General features: G+C 43.9%; 1 protein-coding gene across 1 annotated transcript in view; it reads right to left on the reverse strand.

Moving 5' to 3' along the window:
- Nucleotides 1–23,499, reverse strand: part of ETF1 (eukaryotic translation termination factor 1) — a 65,152-nt gene that overhangs the window by 24,650 nt on the left and 17,003 nt on the right. The window contains exon 4 of the mRNA XM_077266083.1: nt 18,138–18,277. Coding sequence (XP_077122198.1) covers nt 18,138–18,277 — 140 coding nt within the window. The remainder of the gene's footprint in view (nt 1–18,137; nt 18,278–23,499) is intronic.

Here is a 23,499-nt window from a genome sequence, read left to right on the forward strand (position 1 = left end):
AAGCAATGAGTCACTCATTACAACATCATACGGCAGAGAGTTCCATAGTCTCACTGCTCTTACAGTAAAGAATCCGCGTCTGTTATTATGCTTAAACCTTCTTTCCTCCAGACGTAGAGGATGCCCCCTTGCCCCTGTCACCGGTCTATGATTAAAAAGATCAGCAGAAAGGTCTTTGTACTGTCCCCTCATATATTTATACATTAAAATAAGATCACCCCTTAGTCTTCGTTTTTCCAAACTAAATAGCCCCAAGTGTAATAACCTATCTTGGTATGGCAGACCCCCCAGTCCTCTAATAACCTTGGTTGCTCTTCTCTGCACCCGCTCCAGTTCAGCTATGTCTTTCTTATACACCGGAGACCAGAACTGTGCACAGTATTCTAAGTGTGGTCGCACTAGTGACTTGTATAGAGGTAAAATTATGTTCTCCTCATGAGCATCTATGCCTCTTTTAATGCATCCCATTATTTTATTTGCCTTTGTAGCAGCTGCCTGACACTGGCCACTGAATATGAGTTTGTCATCCACCCATACACCCAGGTCTTTTTCATTGACGGTTTTGCCCAGAGTTTTAGAATTAAGCACATAGTTATACATCTTATTACTTCTACCCAAGTGCATGACCTTACATTTATCCCCATTAAAGCTCATTTGCCATTTATCAGCCCAAGCTTCTAGTTTACATGTCAGCCTGTAATATAAAATTGTCCTCCCCTGTATTGATTACCCTGCAGAGTTTAGTGTCATCTGCAAATATTGAAATTCTACTCTGAATGCCCCCTACAAGGCCATTAATAAATATGTTAAAAAGAAGAGGGCCCAATACTGACCCCTGTGGTACCCCACTACTAACCGTGACCCAGTCCGAGTGTGCTCCATTAATAACCACCCTTTGATTCCTATCCCTGAGCCAACTCTCAACCCACTTGCACATATTTTCCCCTATCCCCATTATTCTCACTTTATGTATCAACCTTTTGTGTGGCACCGTATCAAAAGCTTTTGAAAAGTCCATATACACTACATCTACTGGGTTCCCTTGGTCCAGTCCGGAACTTACCTCTTCATAGAAGCTGATCAAATTAGTCTGACATGATCGGTCCCTAGTAAACCCGTGCTGATACTGGGTCATGAGGTTATTCCTCTTCAGATACTCCAGTATAGCATCGCTTAGAATGCCCTACAGGATTTTACCCACAGTAGAGGTTAAGCCTACTGGCCTATAATTTCCGAGTTCAGTTTTTGTCCCCTTTTTGAATATTGGCACCACATTTGCTATACGCCAGTCCTGTGGTACAGACCCTGTTATTATGGACTCTTTAAAGATTAAAAATAATGGTCTATCAATGACTGTACTTAATTCCTGCAGTACTCGGGGGTGTATCCCATCCGGGCCCGGAGATTTGTCAATTTTTGTGATTTTTAGATGCCGCCGTACTTCCTGCTGGGTTAAGCAGGTAACATTAAATTGGGAATTATTATCACTAGTCATATTGGCTGCCATGGGATTTTCTTTTGTAAATACTGATGAAAAAAAGTCATTTAGCATATTGGCTTTTTCCTCATCCTCATCCACCATTTCACCCAGACTATTTTTAAGGGGGCCAACACTATCATTTTTTAGTTTCTTACTATTTATGTAGTTAAAGAATATTTTGGGGTTATTTTTGCTCTCTCTAGCAATGAGTCTCTCTGTCTCAATCTTTGCTGCCTTGATTTGTTTTTTACATAATTTATTTAATTTTTTGTATTTATTTAATGCCTCCTCACTACCTACTTCCTTTAATTCTCTAAATGCTTTCTTTTTGTCCCTTATTGCGCCCCTTACAGCTCTATTTAGCCATATTGGTTTCCTCCTATTTCTAGTATGTTTATTCCCATACGGTATATACTGTGCACAGGTCCTATCCAGGATGCTAATAAATGTCTCCCATTTTCTTTGTGTACTTTTATGTCTCAGGATATCGTCCCAGTTAATTGCACCAAGATCCTCTCTCATCCGTTGGAAATTTGCCCTCCTGAAGTTTAGTGTCCTTGTCACCCCTCTACTACACATCTTATTAAAGGAGACATGAAAACTTATTATTTTGTGATCACTATTCCCCAAGTGACCCCCAACCCTTATATTTGATATGCGGTCTGGCCTGTTGGTTAATATTAGGTCTAGCAGTGCCCCCCTTCTTGTTGGGTCCTGAACCAGTTGTGAAAGGTAATTGTCTCTCATAGTTGTCAAAATCCGATTACCTTTACTGGAACTGCAGGTTTCTGTTCCCCAATCTATTTCAGGGTAGTTGAAGTCCCCCATAATAATGACTTCTCCTTGAGTCGCAGCTTCATCTATTTGCTTTACAAGGATATTCTCCATTGCTTCCATTATTTTTGGAGATTTATAACAAACCCCTATCAGTAATTTATTATTTTTTCCCCCTCCCCTTATCTCCACCCACAGGGACTCTATTTTCATTAGATTCACCTATATTATCACGCAGGATGGGTTTTAAGGTCGATTTTACAAACAGACACACCCCACCCCCTCGCTTATCTGTACGGTCATTTCTGAAAAGGCTATAGCCCTGCAAGTTAACAGCCCAGTCATGGCTCTCATCCAGCCATGTTTCAGATATCCCCACCATGTCATAATCCAACAACATTAGTTCTAATTCGTCCATTTTGTTGGACTTAACTAAAATTATTTTAGACATCAATAGGTTAAGTGTTTTTGAATATCCATATTGAATAAGGAGCCCCATATAATGCTCCATAAAGTTTATGATGGGCCCCATAAGATGCTCCATATGAAAATATGCCCCATATAATGCTGCACAAAGGTTAATAATGGCCCCATAAGATGCTCCATAGAGATATTTGCCCCATATAATGCTGCACAAATGCTGATTATGCCCCATAAAGATGCTCCATAGAGAAATATGCCACATATGCTGTTGATGCGGTAAAAAAAAAGGACGTACCTCTCGTCGCTCAGGCCCCCAGCACTTGCAATATTCACCTGTCCTAGTTCCACCGCCGGGCGCCGCTGTGTCTTCCGCATCCTCTACACTGACGTTCAGGCAGAGGGCGCACACTAACCATGTCATTGCGCCCTCTTACCTGAGTGTCACAGCAGAGGACAAGGAAGACAAAGCGGCGCCCGGCAGTGAAACGAGGACAGGTGAATATCGCGTAATGCTGATCACCCTCCCCATTATGCTCACTTGCTCCCGGCACGGTCCTTGGCAGCTTCTCTGATGGTCTTCTCTGGGCACGGATAGCTTCTTCCAGCGTTGAGCGGTCACCGATACCGCTCATTACAGTAATGAATATGCGGCTCCACCCCTATGGGAGTGGAGTTGCGTCCATATTCATTACCGTAATGAGCGGTACCATGTGACCGCTCAATACAGGAAGAACCTGTCAGCACCCGGAGACCATCGGAGATGCAAGGACCGTGCCGGGAGCAGGCGAGTATGTGACAGCCGCCGCTCCCCCTCCCACCCCCCTGGGACAATGACTCGAGTATAAGCGCGCGTGCGTGTGCGTGTGTGTACGTACGTACGTACATACAGACACACACACACACACACACACACACACAGTACAGACCAAGAGTTTGGACACATCTTCTCATTTAAAGATTTTTCTGTATTTTCATGACTATGAAAATTGGCATTCTCTTGATGAGCTTCAAGAGGTAGTCACTAGGAATGGTTTTCACTTCACAGGTGTGCCCTGTCAGGTTTAATAAGTGGGATTTCTTGCCTTATAAATGGGGTTGGGACCATCAGTTGTGTTGTGCAGAAGTCTGGTGGATACACAGCTGATAGTCCTACTGTATAGACTGTTAGAATTTGTATTATGGCAAGAAAAAAACAGCGAAGTAAAAAAAAAACGAGTGGCCATCATTACTTTAAGAAATGAAGGTCAGTCAGTCGGAAAAATTGGGAAAACTTTGAAAGTGTCCCCAAGTGCAGTGGCAAAAACCATCTAGCGCTACAAAGAAACTGGCTCACATGAGGACCGCCCCAGGAAAGGAAGACCAAGAGTCACCTCTACTTCTGAGGATAAGTTTATCCGAGACACCAGCCTCAGAAATCGCAGGTGAACAGCAGCTCAGATTAGAGACCAGGTCAATGCCACACAGAGTTCTAGCAGCAGACACATTTCTCCAACAACTGTTAAGAGGAGACTTGTGCAGCAGGCCTTCATGGTAAAATAGGAAACCACTGCTAAGGACAGGCAACAAGCAGAAGAGACTTGTTTGGGCTAAAGAACACAAGGAATGGACATTAGACCAGTGGAAATCTGTGCTTTGGTCTGATGAGTCCAAATTAGAGATCTTTGGTTCCAACCACCGCGTCTTTGTGCGACGCAGAAAAGGTGACTCTACATGCCTGGTTCCAACCGTGAAGCATGGAGGAGGAGTTGTGATGGTGTGGGGGTGCTTTGCTGGTGACACTGTTTGGGATTTACTCAAAATTGAAGGCATACTGAACCAGCATAGCTACAATAGCATCTTGCAGCGGCATGCTATTCCATCCGGTTTGCGTTTAGTTGGACCATCATTTATTTTTCAACAGGACAACGACCGCAAACACCTCCAGGTTGTGTAAGGGCTATTTGACCAAGGAGAGTGATGGGGTGCTACGCCAGATGACCTGGCCTCCACAGTCACCAGACCTGAACCCAATCAAGATGGTTTGGGGTGAGCTGGACCGCAGAGTGAAGGCAAAAGGGCCAACAAGTGCTAAGCATCTCTGGGAACTCATTCAAGATTGTTGGAAGACTATTCCCGGTGACTACGTCTTGAAGCTCATCAAGAGAATGCCAAGAGTGTGCAAAGCAGTCATCAAAGCAAAAGGTGGCTACTTTGAAGAACCTAGAATATAAGACATATTTTCAGTTGTTTCACACTTTTTTGTTAAGTATATAATTCCACATGTGTTAATTCATAGTTTTGATGCCTTCAATGTGAATTTAAAATTTTCATAGTATGAAAATACAGAAAAATCTTTAAATGAGGTGTTTCCAAACTTTTGGTCTGATATATATATTACGGTATATATTCCACTACCCTAGCTCAGTTACTGCTTGTGCCATAAATGCAGAAGGCTAAACCTTCACTGCCATTTTCATGTTTTATGCCTTTCTGCTTCACTACCTGTCCCCCCTGGCACCAGCTCTGCAGTCACGGACATCACTTCCTTCTCAGAACCTTCTGCTTCCTTCTGACTACATTTCCCATCATCAATTGAGCAGGGCTGCAAGCCAGCAGTGAGCATAGCCCTTGTAACTCTGCCCAAACCCTTTCCACTCCTCCCCCAGCTTCATATAGTGCATCAGGCAAGTCAGGGATACTGTAGAAAGTCGTAAAACAAAGCGCCAGAACACCAGTCCTTCCAAAGATTATGACCTGCTCCCCCTCATTAATGGTGCTCTAGTATAATTGGGTGGATTGATGGTGGAGAAAGAGTAAGATATGAATTTATTTATATAATATATGGATTACAGCAAGGTGTGTATACACATTACACAGGATATAGAGCAGGATGTGTACATATTAAACACTGCTGTATAAATGCAGATAGAGGGGAGAGCTCTGGAGAGAGCCGTGTCTGCAGCAGCATGCACAGGAGCAGCGTGAGCTTTGCTGAATGGAGCAAGCCATGCCCAGGGTACTATACTTCTCCCTGATGTGACACCAGAAGAGATTCTCAGCCACCCAGAGATCATATGACCATGAGGGCAGCTCATATTACAGCAGGATTTAGGAACGCAAGAGCTTATCTATGGCAGGGTGTTCACATAAAAAGGGCACGTAATTTAGTGGCCAACCCACAGAAGAACGGAGCCCATTTTTCTTCGGGGATGAGTTGAAGTTTTGAACATCTCCATTTATTTTGACATACAATTATATTATAAAAAAATGTTGTGGGTTCAGTTTTTATGACATTCAGATTGAGGAAAAAATAACCTTGTATCATGACTCAAAAATAGAAGAAAGACAAGTACAAAAGAAAGGCTGTACTTCCTAAATAGCTGGCCAAAAACCGGAACGAGGATACAGAGCATATGACCAGATGGATAGCCAAGAAAGCCATGTAAATATATTGGATACCTGAAATGGCTATGAATAGACACTTCCCTGAAGGTTTTTTTTCCCCAAATAGTATTCAGTAACAGAGAGGTGCTATGCCCTTGTACAGATAATACACAAATGTATATATAAAAAATAAAATAATTCAGTAGCAACACCGCAATAAAGAGTCATGTGTAGAGTCACCTGTGTAAGCAGAAAAAAAAAATGAAAAAAATATATCTATCTACAGGTCCTTCTCAAAAAATTAGCATATAGTGTTAAATTTCATTATTTACCATAATGTAATGATTACAATTAAACTTTCATATATTATAGATTCATTATCCACCAACTGAAATTTGTCAGGTCTTTTATTGTTTTAATACTGATGATTTTGGCCTACAACTCCGGATAACCCAAAAAACCTGTCTCAATAAATTAGCATATCAAGAAAAGGTTCTCTAAATGACCTATTACCCTAATCTTCTGAATCAACTAATTAACTCTAAACACATGCAAAAGATACCTGAGGCTTTTAAAAACTCCCTGCCTGGTTCATTACTCAAAACCCCCATCATGGGTAAGACTAGCGACCTGACAGATGTCAAGAAGGCCATCATTGACACCCTCAAGCAAGAGGGTAAGACCCAGAAAAAAATTTCTCAACAAATAGGCTGTTCCCAGAGTGCTGTATCAAGGCACCTCAATGGTAAGTCTGTTGGAAGGAAACAATGTGGCAGAAAACGCTGTACAACGAGAAGAGGTGACCGGACCCTGAGGAAGATTGTGGAGAAGGACCGATTCCAGACCTTGGGGAACCTGAGGAAGCAGTGGACTGAGTCTGGTGTGGAAAGGCGTGTGCAGGAAATGGGCTACAGGTGCCGCATTCCCCAGGTAAAGCCACTTTTGAACCATAAACAGCGGCAGAAGCGCCTGACCTGGGCTACAGAGAAGCAGCACTGGACTGTTGCTAAGTGGTCCCAAGTACTTTTTTCTGATGAAAGCAAATTTTGCATGTCATTCGGAAATCAAGGTGCCAGAGTCTGGAGGAAGACTGGGGAGAAGGAAATGCCAAAATGCCTGAAGTCCAGTGTCAAGTACCCACAGTCAGTGATGGTGTGGGGTGCCATGTCAGCTGCTGGTGTTGGTCCACTGTGTTTTATCAAGGGCAGGGTCAATGCAGCTAGCTATCAGGAGATTTTGGAGCACTTCATGCTTCCATCGGCTGAAATGCTTTATGGAGATGAAGATTTCATTTTTCAGCACGACCTGGCACCTGCTCACAGTGCCAAAACCACTGGTAAATGGTTTACTGACCATGGTATTACTGTGCTCAATTGGCCAGCCAACTCTCCTGACCTGAACCCCATAGAGAATCTGTGGGATATTGTGAAGAGAAAGTTGAGAGACGCAAGACCCAACACTCTGGATGAGCTTAAGGCCGCTATTGAAGCATCCTGGGCCTCCATAACATCTCAGCAGTGTCACAGGCTGATTGCCTCCATGCCACGCCGCATTGAAGCAGTCATTTCTGCCAAAGGATTCCCGACAAAGTATTGAGTGCATAACTGAACATTATTATTTGATGGTTTTTTTGTTTGTTATTAAAAAACACTTTTATTTGATTGGACGGGTGAAATATGCTAATTTATTGAGACAGGTTTTTTGGGTTATCAGGAGTTGTAGGCCAAAATCATCAGTATTAAAACAATAAAAGACCTGACAAATTTCAGTTGGTGGATAATGAATCTATAATATATGAAAGTTTAATTGTAATCATTACATTATGGTAAATAATGAAATTTAACACCATATGCTAATTTTTTGAGAAGGACCTGTATATATAGTGTATCGACGAGAATGTCAATGGTTGCCATGGTGAAGAGAAGGTCATAAAAGGTTGCCATGGTGACGGTGATTATGTCATAATGGTTGTCATGGCAAAGATAATGTCAATGGGTATATGGGCACAGAACTATGGGATGGAGGATGTGTGATGGGTAATATGGGAACGGGACTATGAAATGGAGGATGTGTATGATGGATATATGGGCACGGGACTATGAGATGGAGGATGGGTATACGGGCACGGGACTATGGGATGGAGGATCATCATTATAATTTGTTATAACTAACCACAGTTAGTTACTATGCCCGGGCAACGGCGGGCTCTTCAGCTAGTATAGCAAGAAGAATAACGTGCGTATTGCCACATGACGTGGCTTCCTCTAGGGTTAAGTTATGTGGCTCGACTAGAGCCTTATATACTGAACAGTTATGAAAAGCTAAGTAAATTACTTGAGCTGCATGGGGGGGGGGGCAAAGTTGGAATCAGCATTCAGAGATCCTGAGGTGCATGTGCTGGATGCATAGTGATGACATAACTTATCCAGATAGTGCTACTTAAAGATGGGCACAGATACTTTATCATTAGTGTCATCTAGTTATATTTTTGAGCAATTGTTGCTATTCCTTTAGTAGCATTGTCTATCACTATTCGTCCAGCACATGTATCTGTTGGGATCTCTGGATGCGGAGGGCATCTTTGCCCACCATCATGCAGCTCAGGGAATTTACTTAATCATTTTCTAACTGTCAAGTAGATAAGGCACTAGTGGAGGCACTGAACCTTACCCTCTGAGGAAGCCACCTCCTTTGGCGATACACATGTCCTCATTCTTATATGATGCTTTTCCTATTCCCCAGCTTACCTGGGAGACTCTGTACAAGGCACCTTTTTGTACTGTTACTGCTGACCTCTTTCATTCTTTTGCATTACTTATGTATTATCTCTACTTGAGCGTTGAACCCTTCGCCATTATTGAATACTATTTGACTTCACCTTAGGGGAAGGGTCTATTGCCATTTCAGATGTTACTGAAAGTTAAATGCCTTTATTAGTTGTCATGTCGGTCATATCCCAGTGACAATCTTTGGACCAGGAAATGGGCTCTAGTGAAATGTGCGCATTTTAAACAGTCTTGCCTAGGGTTTTGTATTTGTCACATAATGACGATTTACATCGGTTGCACTACCTAAAGATAAACAATCTTCTGTATGCCTTTCTTCAGGTCAGTACAATAACTGTGATAACAAAACATACAGAGACACCTAAAATTTTGGGCACCCCTGGTCAAATTTACTGTTCTTGTGAACAGTTGAGCAAGTTGAAGATGAAAATCTCTAAAAGGGCCAAAGTTAAAGCAGACACATTTCCTTTGTATTTAAGGCAACAACAAAAAAAAAAAAAAATCATCTTTTACTATTTAACCCCTTCATGACCCAGCCTATTTTGGCCTTAATGACCTTGCCGTTTTTTGCAATTCTGACCAGTGTCCCTTTATGAGGTAATAACTCAGGAACGCTTCAACGGATCCTAGCGATTCTGAGATTGTTTTTTCGTGACATATTGGGCTTCATGTTAGTGGTAAATTTAGGTCGATAATTTCTGAGTTTATTTGTGAAAAAAACGGAAATTTGGCGAAAATTTTGAAAATTTCGCAATTTTCACATTTTGAATTTTTATTCTGTTAAACCAGAGAGTTATGTGACACAAGATAGTTAATAAATAACGTTTCCCACATGTCTACTTTACATCAGCACAATTTTGGAAACAAATTTTTTTTTTGCTAGGAAGTTATAAGGGTTAAAATTTGACCAGTGATTTCTCATTTTTACAACAAAATTTACAAAACCATTTTTTTTTAGGGACCACCTCACATTTGAAGTCATTTTGAGGGTTCTATATGGCTGAAAATACCCAAAAGTGACACCATTCTAAAAACTGCACCCCTCAAGGTGCTCAAAACCACATTCTAGAAGTTTATTAACCCTTCAGGTGTTTCACAGCAGCAGAAGCAACATGGAAGTAAAAAATGAACATTTAACTTTTTAGTCACAAAAATGATCTTTTAGCAACAATTTTTTTTATTTTCCTAAGGGTAAAAGGAGAAACTGGACCACGGACGTTGTTGTCCAATTTGTCCTGAGTACGCCGATACCTCATATGTGGGGGTAAACCACTGTTTGGGCGCACGGCAGGGCTCGGAAGGGAAGGAGCGCCATATGACTTTTTCAATGAAAAATTGGCTCCAATCTTTAGCGGACACCATGTCGCGTTTGGAGAGCCCCCGTGTGCCTAAACATTGGAGCTCCCCCACAAGTGACCCCATTTTGGAAACTAGACACCCAAGGAACTTATCTAGAAGCATAGTGAGCACTTTAAACCCCCAGGTGCTTCACAAATTGATCCGTAAAAATGAAAAAGTACTTTTTTTTCACAAAAAAATTATTTTAGCCTCAATTTTTTCATTTTCACATGGGCAACAGGATAAAATGGATCCTAAATTTTTTTGGGCAATTTCTCCTGAGTACACCAATACCTCACATGTGGGGGTAAACCACTGTTTGGGCACATGGTAAGGCTCGGAAGGGAAGGAGCGCCATTTGACTTTTTGAATGAAAAATTATCTCCATCGTTAGCGGACACCATGTCGCGTTTGGAAAGCCCCTGTGTGCCTAAACATTGGAGCTCCTCCACAAGTGACCCCATTTTGGAAACTAGACCCCCCAAGGAACTCATCTAGAGGCATAGTGAGCACTTTAAACCCCCAGGTGCTTCACAAATTGATCCGCAAAAATGAAAAAGTACTTTTTTTTCACACAAAATTTCTTTTAGCCTCAATTTTTTCATTTTCACATGGGCAACAGGATAAAATGGATCCTAAAATTTGTTGGGCAATTTCTCCTGAGTATGCCGATACCTCATATGTGGGGGTAAACCACTGTTTGGGTGCACGGCAAGGCTCGGAAGGGGAGGCGTGCCATTTGACTTTTTGAATGGAAAATTAGCTCCAATCGTTAGCGGACACCATGTCGCATTTGGAGAGCCCCTGTGTGCCTAAACATTGGAGCTCCCCTACAAGTGACCCCATTTTGGAAACTAGACCCCCCAAGGAACTTATCTAGATGCATAGTGAGCACTTATAACCCCCAGGTGCTTCACAGAAGTTTATAACGCAGAGCCGTGAAAATAAAAAAATAATTTTTCTTTCCTCAAAAATGATTTTTAGCCCATAACTTTTTATTTTCCCAAGGGTAATAGGAGAAATTGGACCCCAAATGTTGTTGTCCAGTTTGTCCTGAGTACGATGATACCCCATATGTGGGGGTAAACCACTGTTTGGGCGCACGGCAGGGCTCGGAAGGGAAGGCACGCCATTTGGCTTTTTGAATGGAAAATTAGCTCCAATCATTAGCGGACACCATGTCGCGTTTGGAGAGCCCCTGTGTGCCTAAACATTGGAGCTCCCGCAAAAGTGACCCCATTTTGGAAACTAGACCCCCAAGGGAACTTATCTAGATGTGTGGTGAGCACGTTGAACCCCCAAGTGCTTCACAGAAGTTTACAACGCAGAGCCGTGAAAATAAAAAATCATTTTTCTTTCCTCAAAAAAGATGTTTTAGCAAGCAATTTTTTATTTTCACAAGGGTAACAGGAGAATTTGGACCCCAATATTTGTTGCCCAGTTTGTTGTTAGTACGCTGATACCCCATATGTGGGGGTAAACCACTGTTTGGGCACACGTCAGGGCTCGGAAGGGAAGTAGTGACATTTGAAATGCAGACTTTGATGGAATGGTCTGCGGGCGTCACATTGCATTTGCAGAGCCCCTGATGTGCCTAAACAGTAGAAACAACCCACAAGTGACCCCATTTTGGAAACTAGACCCCCGAAGGAACTTATCTAGATGTGTGGTGAGCACTTTCAACCCCCAAGTGCTTCACAGAAGTTTATAACGCAGAGCCGTGAAAATAAAAAATAATTGTTCTTTCCTCAAAAATTATATTTTAGCAAGTCATTTTTTATTTTTGCAAGGGTAACAGGAGAAATTGGACCCCAACAGTTGTTTCCCAGTTTGTCCTGAGTACGCTGGTACCCCAAATGTGGGGGTAAACCACTGTTTGGGCGCACGTCGGGGCTTGGAAGGGCGGGAGCACCATTTGACTTTTTGAACGCAAGATTGGCTGGAATCAATGGTGGCGCCATGTTGCGTTTGGAGACCCCTGATGTGCCTAAACAGTGGAAACCCCTCAATTCTAACTTCAACACTAACCCCAACACACCCCTAATCCTAATCCCAACTGTAGCCATAACCCTAATCACAACCCTAACCCCAACAAACCCCTAACCACAACCCTAACCGCAACACACCCGTAACCCTAATTCCAACCCTAATCCTAACCCTAATCCCAACCCTAACCATAACTGTAACCCCAACACACCCCTAACCCTATCCATAACCCTAACCACAAGCCTAATCTTAACCCCATTTCAAACCCTAGCCCTAATTCCAACCCTAACCCTAAGGCTATGTGCCCACGTTGCGGATTCGTGTGAGATTTTTCCGCACGATTTTTGAAAAATCTGCAGGTAAAAGGCACTGCGTTTTACCTGCGGATTTACAGCAGATTTCCAGTGTTTTTTTGTGCGGATTTCACCTGCGGATTCCTATTGAGGAACAGGTGTAAAACGCTGCGGAATCCGCACAAAGAATTGACATGCTGCGGAAAATACAACGCAGCGTTTCTGCACTGAATTTTCCGCACCATGGGCGCAGCGGATTTGGTTTTCCTTAGGTGTACATGGTACTGTAAACCTGATGGAAAACTGCTTCGAATTCGCAGCGGCCAATCCGCTGCGGTTCCGCGGCCAATCCGCTGCGGATCCGCGGCCAATCCGCTGCGGATCCGCGGCCAATCCGCTGCGGATCCGCGGCCAATCCGCTGCGGATCCGCGGCCAATCCGCTGCGGATCCGCGGCCAATCCGCTGCCAATCTGCTGCGGATCCGCGGCCGATCCGCTGCCGATCAGCTGCCGATCCGCTTTGTGTGCACATGCCATAACCCTACCCCTAACCCTAACCCTACCCGTAACCCTAACCCTACCCCTACCCCTAGTTCTAACCCTAACCCTAGTGGAAAAAGAAAAAAAAATATTTTCTTTATTTTATTATTGTCCCTACCTATGGGGGTGATAAAGGGGGGGGGGTTTATTTATTATTTTTTTATTTTGATCGCTGTGATAGAACCTACCACAGCGATCAAAATGTACTTGTAAGGAATCTGCCGGCTGGCAGATTCGGCGGGCGTACTGAGCATGCGCCCGCCATTTTGGAAGATGGCGGCGCCCAGCGAGGAGGCGTACGGACACCGGGAGGATCGGTAAGTATGAAGGGGTGGTGGGGGGGTGGATTGGAGCACAGGGGGGGTGATTGGAGCACAGGGGGGGTGATCGGACCACAGGGGGGAGCGGACAGCAGGACGGGGGAGCCGGCAGGCGGACGGAGGGGACCGGAGGACTAACGGAGGACTGGGGGGGCGATCGGTGGGTGTGTGGGGGGGGGGGTGACTTCAGGTTTTCCAGCCATGGCCGATGATATTGCAGCATCGGCCATGGCTGGATTGTAATATTTCACCAGTTTTTTAGGTGAAATATTACAAATCGCTCTGATTGGCTGTTGAAAGTGAAACTGCCAATCAGAGCGATCATAGCCACGGGGGGGTGAAGCCACCCCCCCTGGGCTGAAGCACCACTCCCCCTCTCCCTGCAGATCGGGTAAAATAGGAGTTAACCCTTTCACCCGATCTGCAGGGACGCGATCATTCCATGACGCCACATAGGCGTCATGGGTCGGATTGGCACGGGTTTTCATGACGCCTACGTGGCGTCATGGGTCGGGAAGGGGTTAAAAATGGAGAAAAAAAAAGAGAAAATGGGCTAATGCATAAGTTTGGGCACCCTGGAGATTTGTGTGCTCAGATAACTTTGACCAATGGTTCATACCTTAAACCCTTCATGATCGTGGGATTTTTCGTTTTTCCGTGTTTGTTTTTCACTCCCCTCCTTCCCAGAGCCATAGCTTTTTTATTTTTCCGTCAATTTGGCCATGTGAGGGCTTATTTTTTGCGGGACGAGTTGTACTTTTGAACGACATCATTGGTTTTACCATGTCGTGTACTAGAAAACGGGAAAAAAATTCCAAGTGCGGTGAAATTGCAAAAAAAGTGCAATCCCACACTTGTTTTTTGCTTGGCTTTTTTGCTAGATTCACTAAATGCTAAAACTGACCTGCCATCATGATTCTCCAGGTCATTACGAGTTCATAGACACCAAACATGACTAGGTTATTTTTTACCTAAGTGGTGAAAAAAAAATCCAAACTTTGCTAAAAAAAAAAAAAAAAAATTGTGCCGTTTTCCGATACTCGTAGCGTCTCCATTTTTCATGATCTGGGGTCGGTTGAGGGCTTATTTTTTGCGTGCCGAGCTGGCGTTTTTAATTATTCCAATTCGGTACAGATACGTTCGTTATTGCATTTTAATGCAATGTCGCGGCGACCAAAAAAACGTAATTCTGGCGTTTCGATTTTTTTCTCGTTACGCCGTTTAGCGATCAGGTTAATGCTTTTTTTTATTGATAGATCGGGCGATTCTGAACGTGGCAATACCAAATATGTATAGGTTTGATTTTTTTTATTGATTTATTTTGATTGGGGCGTAAGGGGGGTGATTTAAACTTTTATATATTTTATTTTTTTCACTTTTTCACTTTTTTTTTTTTTTTACTTTTGCCATGCTTCAATAGCCTCCATGGGAGGCTAGAAGCAGGCACAGCACGATCGCCTCTGCTACATAGCAGCGATCTGCTGTTCGCTGCCATGTAGGAGAAAATCAGGTGTGCTGTGAGCGCCGACCACAGGGTGGCGCTCACAGCTACCGGCGATCAGTAACCATAGAGGTCTCAAGGACCTCTATAGTAACAATGGAGAAGCATCGCCAACCTCCGATCATGTGACGGGGGTCGGCGATGTGCTCATTTCCGGCCGCTCGGCCGGATGCGGTAGTTAAATGCCGCTGTCAGCGTTTGACAGCGGCATTTAACTAGTTAATAGCGGCGGGTGAATCGCGATTTCACCCGCCGCTATTGCAGGCACATGTCAGCTGTTCAAAACAGCTGACATGTCCCGACTTTGATGCGGGCTCACCGCGGAGCCCTGCATCAAAGCAGGGGAGCTGACATCGGACGTACTATCCCGTCCGATGTCAGTAAGGGGTTAATTAGCCTGTTAGGCTAAAGGTACCGTCACATTAAGCGACGCTGCAGCGATATCGACAACGATGCCGATCGCTGCAGCGTCGCTGTTTGATCGCTGGAGAGCTGTCACACAGACCGCTCTCCAGCGACCAACAATGCCGAGGTCCCCGGGTAACCAGGGTAAACATCGGGTTGCTAAGCGCAGGGCCGCGCTTAGTAACCCGATGTTTACCCTGGTTACCAGCGTAAAAGTAAAAAAAACAAACAGTACATACTCACCCAGCGTCTGCTTCCTGACACTGACTGAGCTCCGGCCCTAACAGCACAGCGGCTTTCACTTTCACTTTAGGGCCGGCGCTCAGTCAGTGTCAGGAAGCAGACGCTGGGGGAGGTATGACGCTGGGTGAGTATGTACTGTTTGTTTTTTTTACTTTTACGCTGGTAACCAGGGTAAACATCGGGTTACTAAGCGCGGCCCTGCGCTTGGTAACCCGATGTTTACCCTGGTTACCAGTGTAAAACATCGCTGGTATCGTTGCTTTTGCTTTCAAACACAACGATACACGGCGATCGGACGACCAAATAAAGTTCTGGACTTTATTCAGCGACCAGCGACATCACAGCAGGATCCTGATCGCTGCTGCGTGTCAAACTAAACTATATCGCTAGCCAGGACGCTGCAACGTCACGGATCGCTAGCGATATCGTTTAGTGTGACGGTACCTTAAGAGACCACAAGCTGTAACTAGCAGCACTTTGGTAGCAGTATATAAAAACAATTATATATTATAAAAATATTTTGCCATTAAAATTTTTTTTTGTAACAAGGAAAAAAAGGAAAATGTACACATGCTGACATGTCCTGAATGACCTGCGCTATTAAACTGTCACACTATTTAACCAATACACTGAAACCGTATGTTCTAGGTTTTTTCCATAATCTCAGCCAAAAAAAAACACGTAAACAAGTTCTACCACCAATTTAAACAAACAAACAAAAATTATAGCTCTCAAAATAGAGCGATGCAAAAAAAAAAAAAAAAAAAAAAAAAAAAAGTTATACTAAAACCCACTAACTTCTTGAATTGCTGTGTATTTGTTCCTTCTGCCTTTCAAAGATCACAAAACTCCATTCACATTTATCTTATGCCCTACGCTGAGCATTTACATTGAGTTTCTAGCTAACAAAATATGGAAAGTGGGGCAGCACATCCTGTGAGATTACCCTATTATTCACCCATGTGATGTTTGAGCTCTAACGAGCTTTTCTTCCAACTATATCTCCATCAATAACAATACAGGATTCAGACAAACCCCTGACAGAAGATTCACTATTAGGTAGATGGAGTCACTTTGGCCTCCTTCTGGCCTATGAGACGGACACTACTGAACAGAGGCCAGACTGAATCCAGAGTAACTCTGCCTGACTTGGTGAATGGATCTGTAGGGGGATTCACTTGACGCATGTCTCTCAGAGACATAGAAAAAAACCCTGATGTAAGTGCTCAGCGTAAAGCACAGGATAAATGTGAACCAAGCTTAAAAGTAATCCAAAAAGTTATGCACTCCAAAATGGCAAAAAAAGACTACAACTCAACCTACAAAAACAAATGAGGTTCGTCATGTATTAAAAATAAAGTGGGTTTCTATGTTACTGGTATCACATAGGCGATGAAAAAGTGACAAAAAAAAGCAGCAAAATCTGCGCTCCCAAAACCAAATGCCTCCTCCCTTCTGAGCCCCACAGTGTGCCTAAATAGCCTGTCCATGTATTTCCCCTTGTGAAAATCTAAACATTTTTCATTTGACTTTGCATTAATTCTTATGAAGCATCTGAAGGGTTAATAAAATCACTGAATGCAGTTTTGCGCTCCTAGAGGGGTGTAATTTCTAAAAAGGGGTCTTGTTTGAGGATTTTCTGACAAATAAGCCCCTTAAAGTCACTTTACTTGCCAGGAGACAGAACGGGGAAGTACAGGGCAGATGAGCTTTATAGGTCTGGGCCTAACAAAAGGAACACAGGAGGCGGTGGCTGCGACTCTTCTCTCACCATGTGCCTCTAGGTGTGGCTCTATTGTTACACACTGAACTTGCTTCATCCTGACTTAGATCAGGAGACCTTCTCCTACTCCCAGACAAGTTCTGACCGGAGACCACTTTACAGTCCTACTAAAGGTACCGTCACACTAGGCGATATCGCCAGCGATCCGTGACGTTGCAGCGACCTGGATAGCGATATCGCTGTATTTGACACGCAGCAGCGATCTGGATCCCGCTGTGAAATTGCTGGTCGCTGCTAGAAGGTCTGCACTTTATTTGGTCGCTAGGTCGCCGTGTATCGCCGTGTTTGACAGCAAAAGCAAGGATACCAGCGATATTTTACACTGGTAACCAGGGTAAACATCGGGTTACTAAGCGCAGGGCCGCGCTTAGTAACCCGATGTTTACCCTGGTTACCAGCGTAAAAGTTAAAAAAACAAACAGCACATACTCACCAGCGTGTCCCCCAGCCTCTTCTTCCTGACACTGACTGAGCGCCGGCCCTAAACTGAAAGTGAAAGCACAGCGGTGACGTCACCGCTGTGCTGTTAGGGCCGGAGCTCAGTCAGTGTCAGGAAGCAGAGGATGGGGGACACGCTGGTGAGTATGTGCTGTTTGTTTTTTTAACTTTTACGCTGGTAACCAGGGTAAACATCGGGTTACTAAGCGCGGCCCTGCGCTTAGCAACCCGATGTTTACCCTGGTTACCCGGGGACCTCGGCATCGTTGGTCGCTGGAGAGCGGTCTGTGTGACAGCTCTCCAGCGACCAAACAGCGACGCTGCAGCGATCGGCATCGCTGTCGCTATCGCTGCAGCGTCGCTTAATGTGACGGTACCTTAAGTCAGAGTTCATCTGGTCCAGCCACAATGCTGGAAGCAAGAGTGAGGGACACAACAAACGGACAGAAGTCAGGAAGCCATACCTCTGTGTGGAACTTGTTGTCACATAAATACAAGGATGTGTTGATTGGTTTGAAAGGTTCAAAGTCGATGTTCACTTTCTTCTCCTTTCCTTCTTCTGTTACAATTGTTCCGCAGTAAACCACTAAACCATTCGGTGGTACTGAAAAAAAAAACAGCAATCAGAGGAATTCTGGTACAGTCAGACAAGAAACAACAAAAGTCATCAGATCACTTTCTCTTGTGTCTTTGGCTGTGTGTCATCAGATCACTTTCTCTTGTGTGTCTTTGGCTGTGTCTCATCAGATCACTTTCTCGTGTGTCTTTGGCTGTGTCGCCAGATCACTTTCTCTTGTGTGTTTTTGGCTGTGTGTCATCAGATCACTTTCTCTTGTGTGTCATCAGATCACTTTCTCTTGTGTGTCTTTGGCTGTGTCTCATCAGATCACTTTCTCGTGTGTCTTTGGCTGTGTCGCCAGATCACTTACTCTTGTGTGTCTTTGGCTGTGTGCCATCAGATCACTTTCTCTTGTGTCTCTTTGGCTGTGTGTCATCAGATCACTTTCTCTTGTGTGTTTTTGGCTGTGTCATCAGATCACTTTCTCTTGTGTGTCATCAGAGCACTTTCTCTTGTGTGTTTTTGGCTGTGTGTCATCAGATCACTTTCTCTTGTGTGTCATCAGATCACTTTCTCTTGTGTGTCTTTGGCTGTGTGTCATAAGATCACTTTCTCTTGTGTGTCTTTGGCTGTGTGTCACCAGATCACTTTCTCTTGTGTGTCTTTGGCTGTGTGTCATCAGATCACTTTCTCTTGTGTTTTTGTGTGTGTTTGGCTGAAATACACCCAAATGTGAATGCAGACGTCAGTGCACAGACTGGCCGCAGGTCTCCTGACCCGCCTGTGACAGCTTCATAGAATTCTAGGAGGCCACCACACTTAGGTCAGGAGACCAGCGGCCAGTCCGTGCTCGGACAGTAATACACAGACACCTGCATGTGCAGACGCCAGATTGTAGCCAGAAACAACAGCACTGCCTTATTTTTACTGCTCCTTACACAACAATCCATTTTTCTGTAAGACTAAATGTTGGCATCATGGCCATGGATGGGGCGCAATAGCTCAGGGCTGCTGAGGGTTTCAGCTTCAGGAAGACACCTGCGTGGAAAGTAGCTAGAATATAAATTTACTAGATGGCAGCCCGATTCTAAAGAATCGGGAGTCTAGAATCCATATATACTTTATTTATTCAAATGTAAGAATAATACAATTAATAAATAATAGTAAGAAAGAACAAAAAATGGCTGCACTCACCAGCTCTTGACAATTCTTGACAGTACGGCACATTTCTGATTGGTCGCTCGCGGCAGGCGGCAACCAATCAGAAAAGTGCCGCGCACCACGAAGGCATATGTCTTTGTCCACCCTGAGCGGGTGTAGGACGCTGGTGACGTCACTTATCTCCGGACATTATCTCCGGACAAAGCCACGGAAGTTGGCACAAATTGCCGGAAGTAGTATTCTAGGCAATTATATATTAGATTTTAATGTTATCAGTGTTTACCTTTGAACGTTTATATTGTATTGTCCTGTCACCAGCCATGTGTACGATTATCGGCCGAAAGCCTCTCTGGAACCAATAATCACCCCATGTAAAGGTATCTTTATAAGTTAAAGATTCAGAATACTATGACTTATCATATCCTGAACAGTCAAGTTTTTTATGAACCGTTAAGGTTTTCTGGTTGAAGTAAAAAAACTCTGAGTGTTTACAGTTTGAAACCATAAAATGTTGAAAAATTATGTCATTCTTGAGTATATCACTCAATGGTGCTCATAAACGTGTCAAATTTGATCTATAATATACTTTAATATACGTTACTTTAATCTTTAATATACTTAAGAACAGGGCCCCAGACATCACACAGGGGGTCTGAAACACCGCACAGTGGTCCAAAATATCGCTGTGCTCTGCCTGGGGCCCCATATGCTGCCTGGGGCCCCTGTGCTCTGCCTGGGGCCCCTGTGCTCTGCCTGGGGCCCCTGTGCTCTGCCTGGGGCCCCATATGCTGCCTGGGGCCCCTGTGCTCTGCCTGGGGCCCCATATGCTGCCTGGGGCCCCTGTGCTCTGCCTGGGGCCCCATATGTTGCCTGGGGCCCCTGTGCTCTGCTTGGGTGTAGGACACTGGTGACGTCACTTATCTCCGGACATTAGCTCCGGACATTAGCTCCGGACATTAGCTCCGGACATTAGCTCCGGACATTAGCTCCGGACATTAGCTCCGGACATTAGCTCCGGACATTAGCTCCGGACATTAGCTCCGGACATTAGCTCCGGACATTAGCTCCGGACATTAGCTCCGGACAAAGCCACGGAAGTTGGCACAAATTGCAGGAAGTAGTATTCTAGGCAATTATATATTAGAAGTGGACCTATAAAGCGTTAACATAGAAATACACCCTTCTCCATGCTGCAGCGCAACCATATAACTACCAACTGCTCAGACTACTGAAGAGCTACTCTGAAAAAGTCAATTCTTTCATACATTTTTACCCATTTTGTTTTGCTGAGCTTTTCCACTTTAAGCAAAGAAGTCAGAAAGCAGCATATACTGACTGTATCCAGTGCATTTGTACCCGTCATTAACACTTATGTCCAGATTCATCAAGAACGACAACTTTGTCACTGGTCCTGATAAGGAGACATGGAGAAGTCCGACATTCCCGATTCATGAGGAGGTGACTGGAGTAAGATTTCAGGGGTAGGGAACGTGACACTCCTCATGAATTAGATGAGCGGTGGCATCACGCCTCTGCCATGCCCCCTCCCAGCTATGACCATTTTGGCACACAAAGAAAAACTTGGTGTGAAAAAAGTCTTCAAAGCAATTCATGCCAGAATTCTAGTGAAAAAGCTTTGATGAACCGGGGCCTGTATAGCTTACAATGCTTGACCTTCAGGAGACTTCGGGAACTTTACACTTTAGTCTCTACTACCGCTGTCACTTAGAAGTGAATGCCTAGGCCAGTCATGGGCAATATTCACACTTACACTGGAGACAGGAACCATATTACATCATGAGCAGCTATCCTCGCTGTAATCAACCCATTGAAAGTCAAGGAGGCACGTCAGGAAACCTACACACGATGGATTCTGGAATGATCAATTTAACCCGTTCATGAAAAGGAGGTTTCCCACTACATGCCAATGATGGCATATTCCCTCTCTAGCGGGGGGCCATTAACCAGTGTGACAGAGGAGCGGCGTTCCGCTCTGCACACAGTCCACGCCACAGCTGATTGGTGGGAGTGTCCAGCACTGGATCCCCACCAATCGGATACTGATGACCAATCCAAAACAAAAAGGGCATCAACCTCACTGCAGTGAAAAAACTTTAACCCCTTACCAACCTATGACAGAGCTTCACCCTGTGGCTGTTAACGTGTTAAATCCTGCTGGAAATCTGACAGCGGCATTTAACATGGGCCAGCTGGAGGCGTCACTCCATGCTCCGTGACGCGATTGCGGAGTGCTGATGGGTTGTCATGACTGTGGCTGATCATAGGAGATTGTGATGTTAGCTAAACATAATACAAATCAGACGATTGCAGCTTCAAAGTCCCCTAAGGGCACTATTAAATGCAGTAAAAAATAAAATAATAATAAAAAAAAAGTTCATATCCACCTTTTGTCCCAATACAAAAAACCATTAAAAAAAAAAATTGGCATAAATTAATTTGTAAGGCTAGGTTCACATTGCGTTAATGGGTGTCCGCTAGTGGACTCCGTTACATGGTGCAATTGTCGCAATTAACGCTATGTAACGGGTCCGTTAGCACATTGCGGTCAATGGGTGCGCTAACAGATCGCTGACGCATGCCATTTTTTGCATGCGCTAGCGATGTCCCGTTATTTTCGAACGGACCTCGAACGCAGCTTGCAGCATCCAAGGTCCGTTCCTCGCTAACGCAGATCGGGCATCTGAGCTAGTGGGATCGCCAAACGCGATCCCTTTTGGGACATTGCGTTAGCGCAATCCACTAGCGTATGCGCTAAACGGATTGCCCTAACGCAATGTGAACCTAGCCTAAAAGTCTGATCAATATATAAAATAAGTTTGGTTGGCAAAACGGAAAAATTAGAAAAGAAATCAAAACGCCAGAATTACGTTTTTTGGCCACCGCAACATTGCAACAAAAGGCAATTGAAACACATCTAAGCCACAATAGTATCTGTAAAAATGGCAGCTCAGGACACAAACGAGCACTGACCGCCACATATCACAAAAAAAAGAAACATTATGGCTCTCGGAAAACGGAGACAAGTTTTTTTTTACAAATATACAAAAAAAAAAAAAATCATCACGTAAAAAAAAAAAAAAAATGTTTTGGCATCTGCATACTCGCACTGACCTGGAGAATCATATTTCCTGGTCAGTTTTACCGTATAGTGAACATGCTTTAAAAAAAAAAAAAAAATTCAACACCCTTGGAATTTAGTTCCTGCTTTCCAGTGCATGACACGATAAAATGAATGGGGTCATTCAAGAGTACCACTTATCCTGCAAAAAACAAGCCCCCCCCGTACGGCTATACTGAAGGAAAAATATTAAAAGCTAAGGTTCTAGGAAGAAGGGGAGGAAAAAAAAAAAAAAAACGGATAATGGTTCACGGCATGAACCTGTTGACGCTACAACCACTTCTCATTTATTACTTACTTTATTCTTTTGTCCTTTAACTGAACTTAACCTGCGACCATTGAATCACATACTATATACTGCGATATATAGTGATAACAGGTCTCCTATGAAGTTTAGACTTTGTAAGAAAGAAAAAAAAAAAAAGTTATTTTCAAGAGACCCACAGTGTCTCCATTTTTCCTGATCTTGGGCTGGGTGAGGGCTTAGTTTTTGTGCCCCGAGCGGACATTTTTATGGATACCATTTTGGTGTAGATACGATGTTTTGATTGCCTCTCATTGCAATCTTGCGGCAGCCAAAAAAAAGGAATTCTGGCTCTCTGATTTTTTTTCCTCGTTATGCTATTTTACCGATCACATTAATTCTTTTTAGGTTTTGATCAGACATTTCTGAAAGCAGCTATAACAAATGTCTATTTCTTTATTGCTTTATTTTCAATGGGGCAAAAGGGGGTGATATGAACTTGTGTTATTTTTAAAACTTTTTTTTTTTTTAAACTTGAAGCTGTGATCATCTGATTGCCAATCACGATCTCCCATAAGATGGCCACGCACCAGGCATTCATAGATTTCCAATAGCAGGCTAAGGGGTATACTGCAGAACCCTGGCTGTAATGACAACCCATCGGCGCCTTGTGACGCGCTTCTGCCGGGCGTGTGTTAAATGGCGCTGTCAGAGATTGGCAGC

Source organism: Ranitomeya variabilis, chromosome 5 (genome assembly GCF_051348905.1).
Source record: "Ranitomeya variabilis isolate aRanVar5 chromosome 5, aRanVar5.hap1, whole genome shotgun sequence".
Taxonomy (NCBI): Eukaryota; Metazoa; Chordata; class Amphibia; order Anura; family Dendrobatidae; genus Ranitomeya; species Ranitomeya variabilis.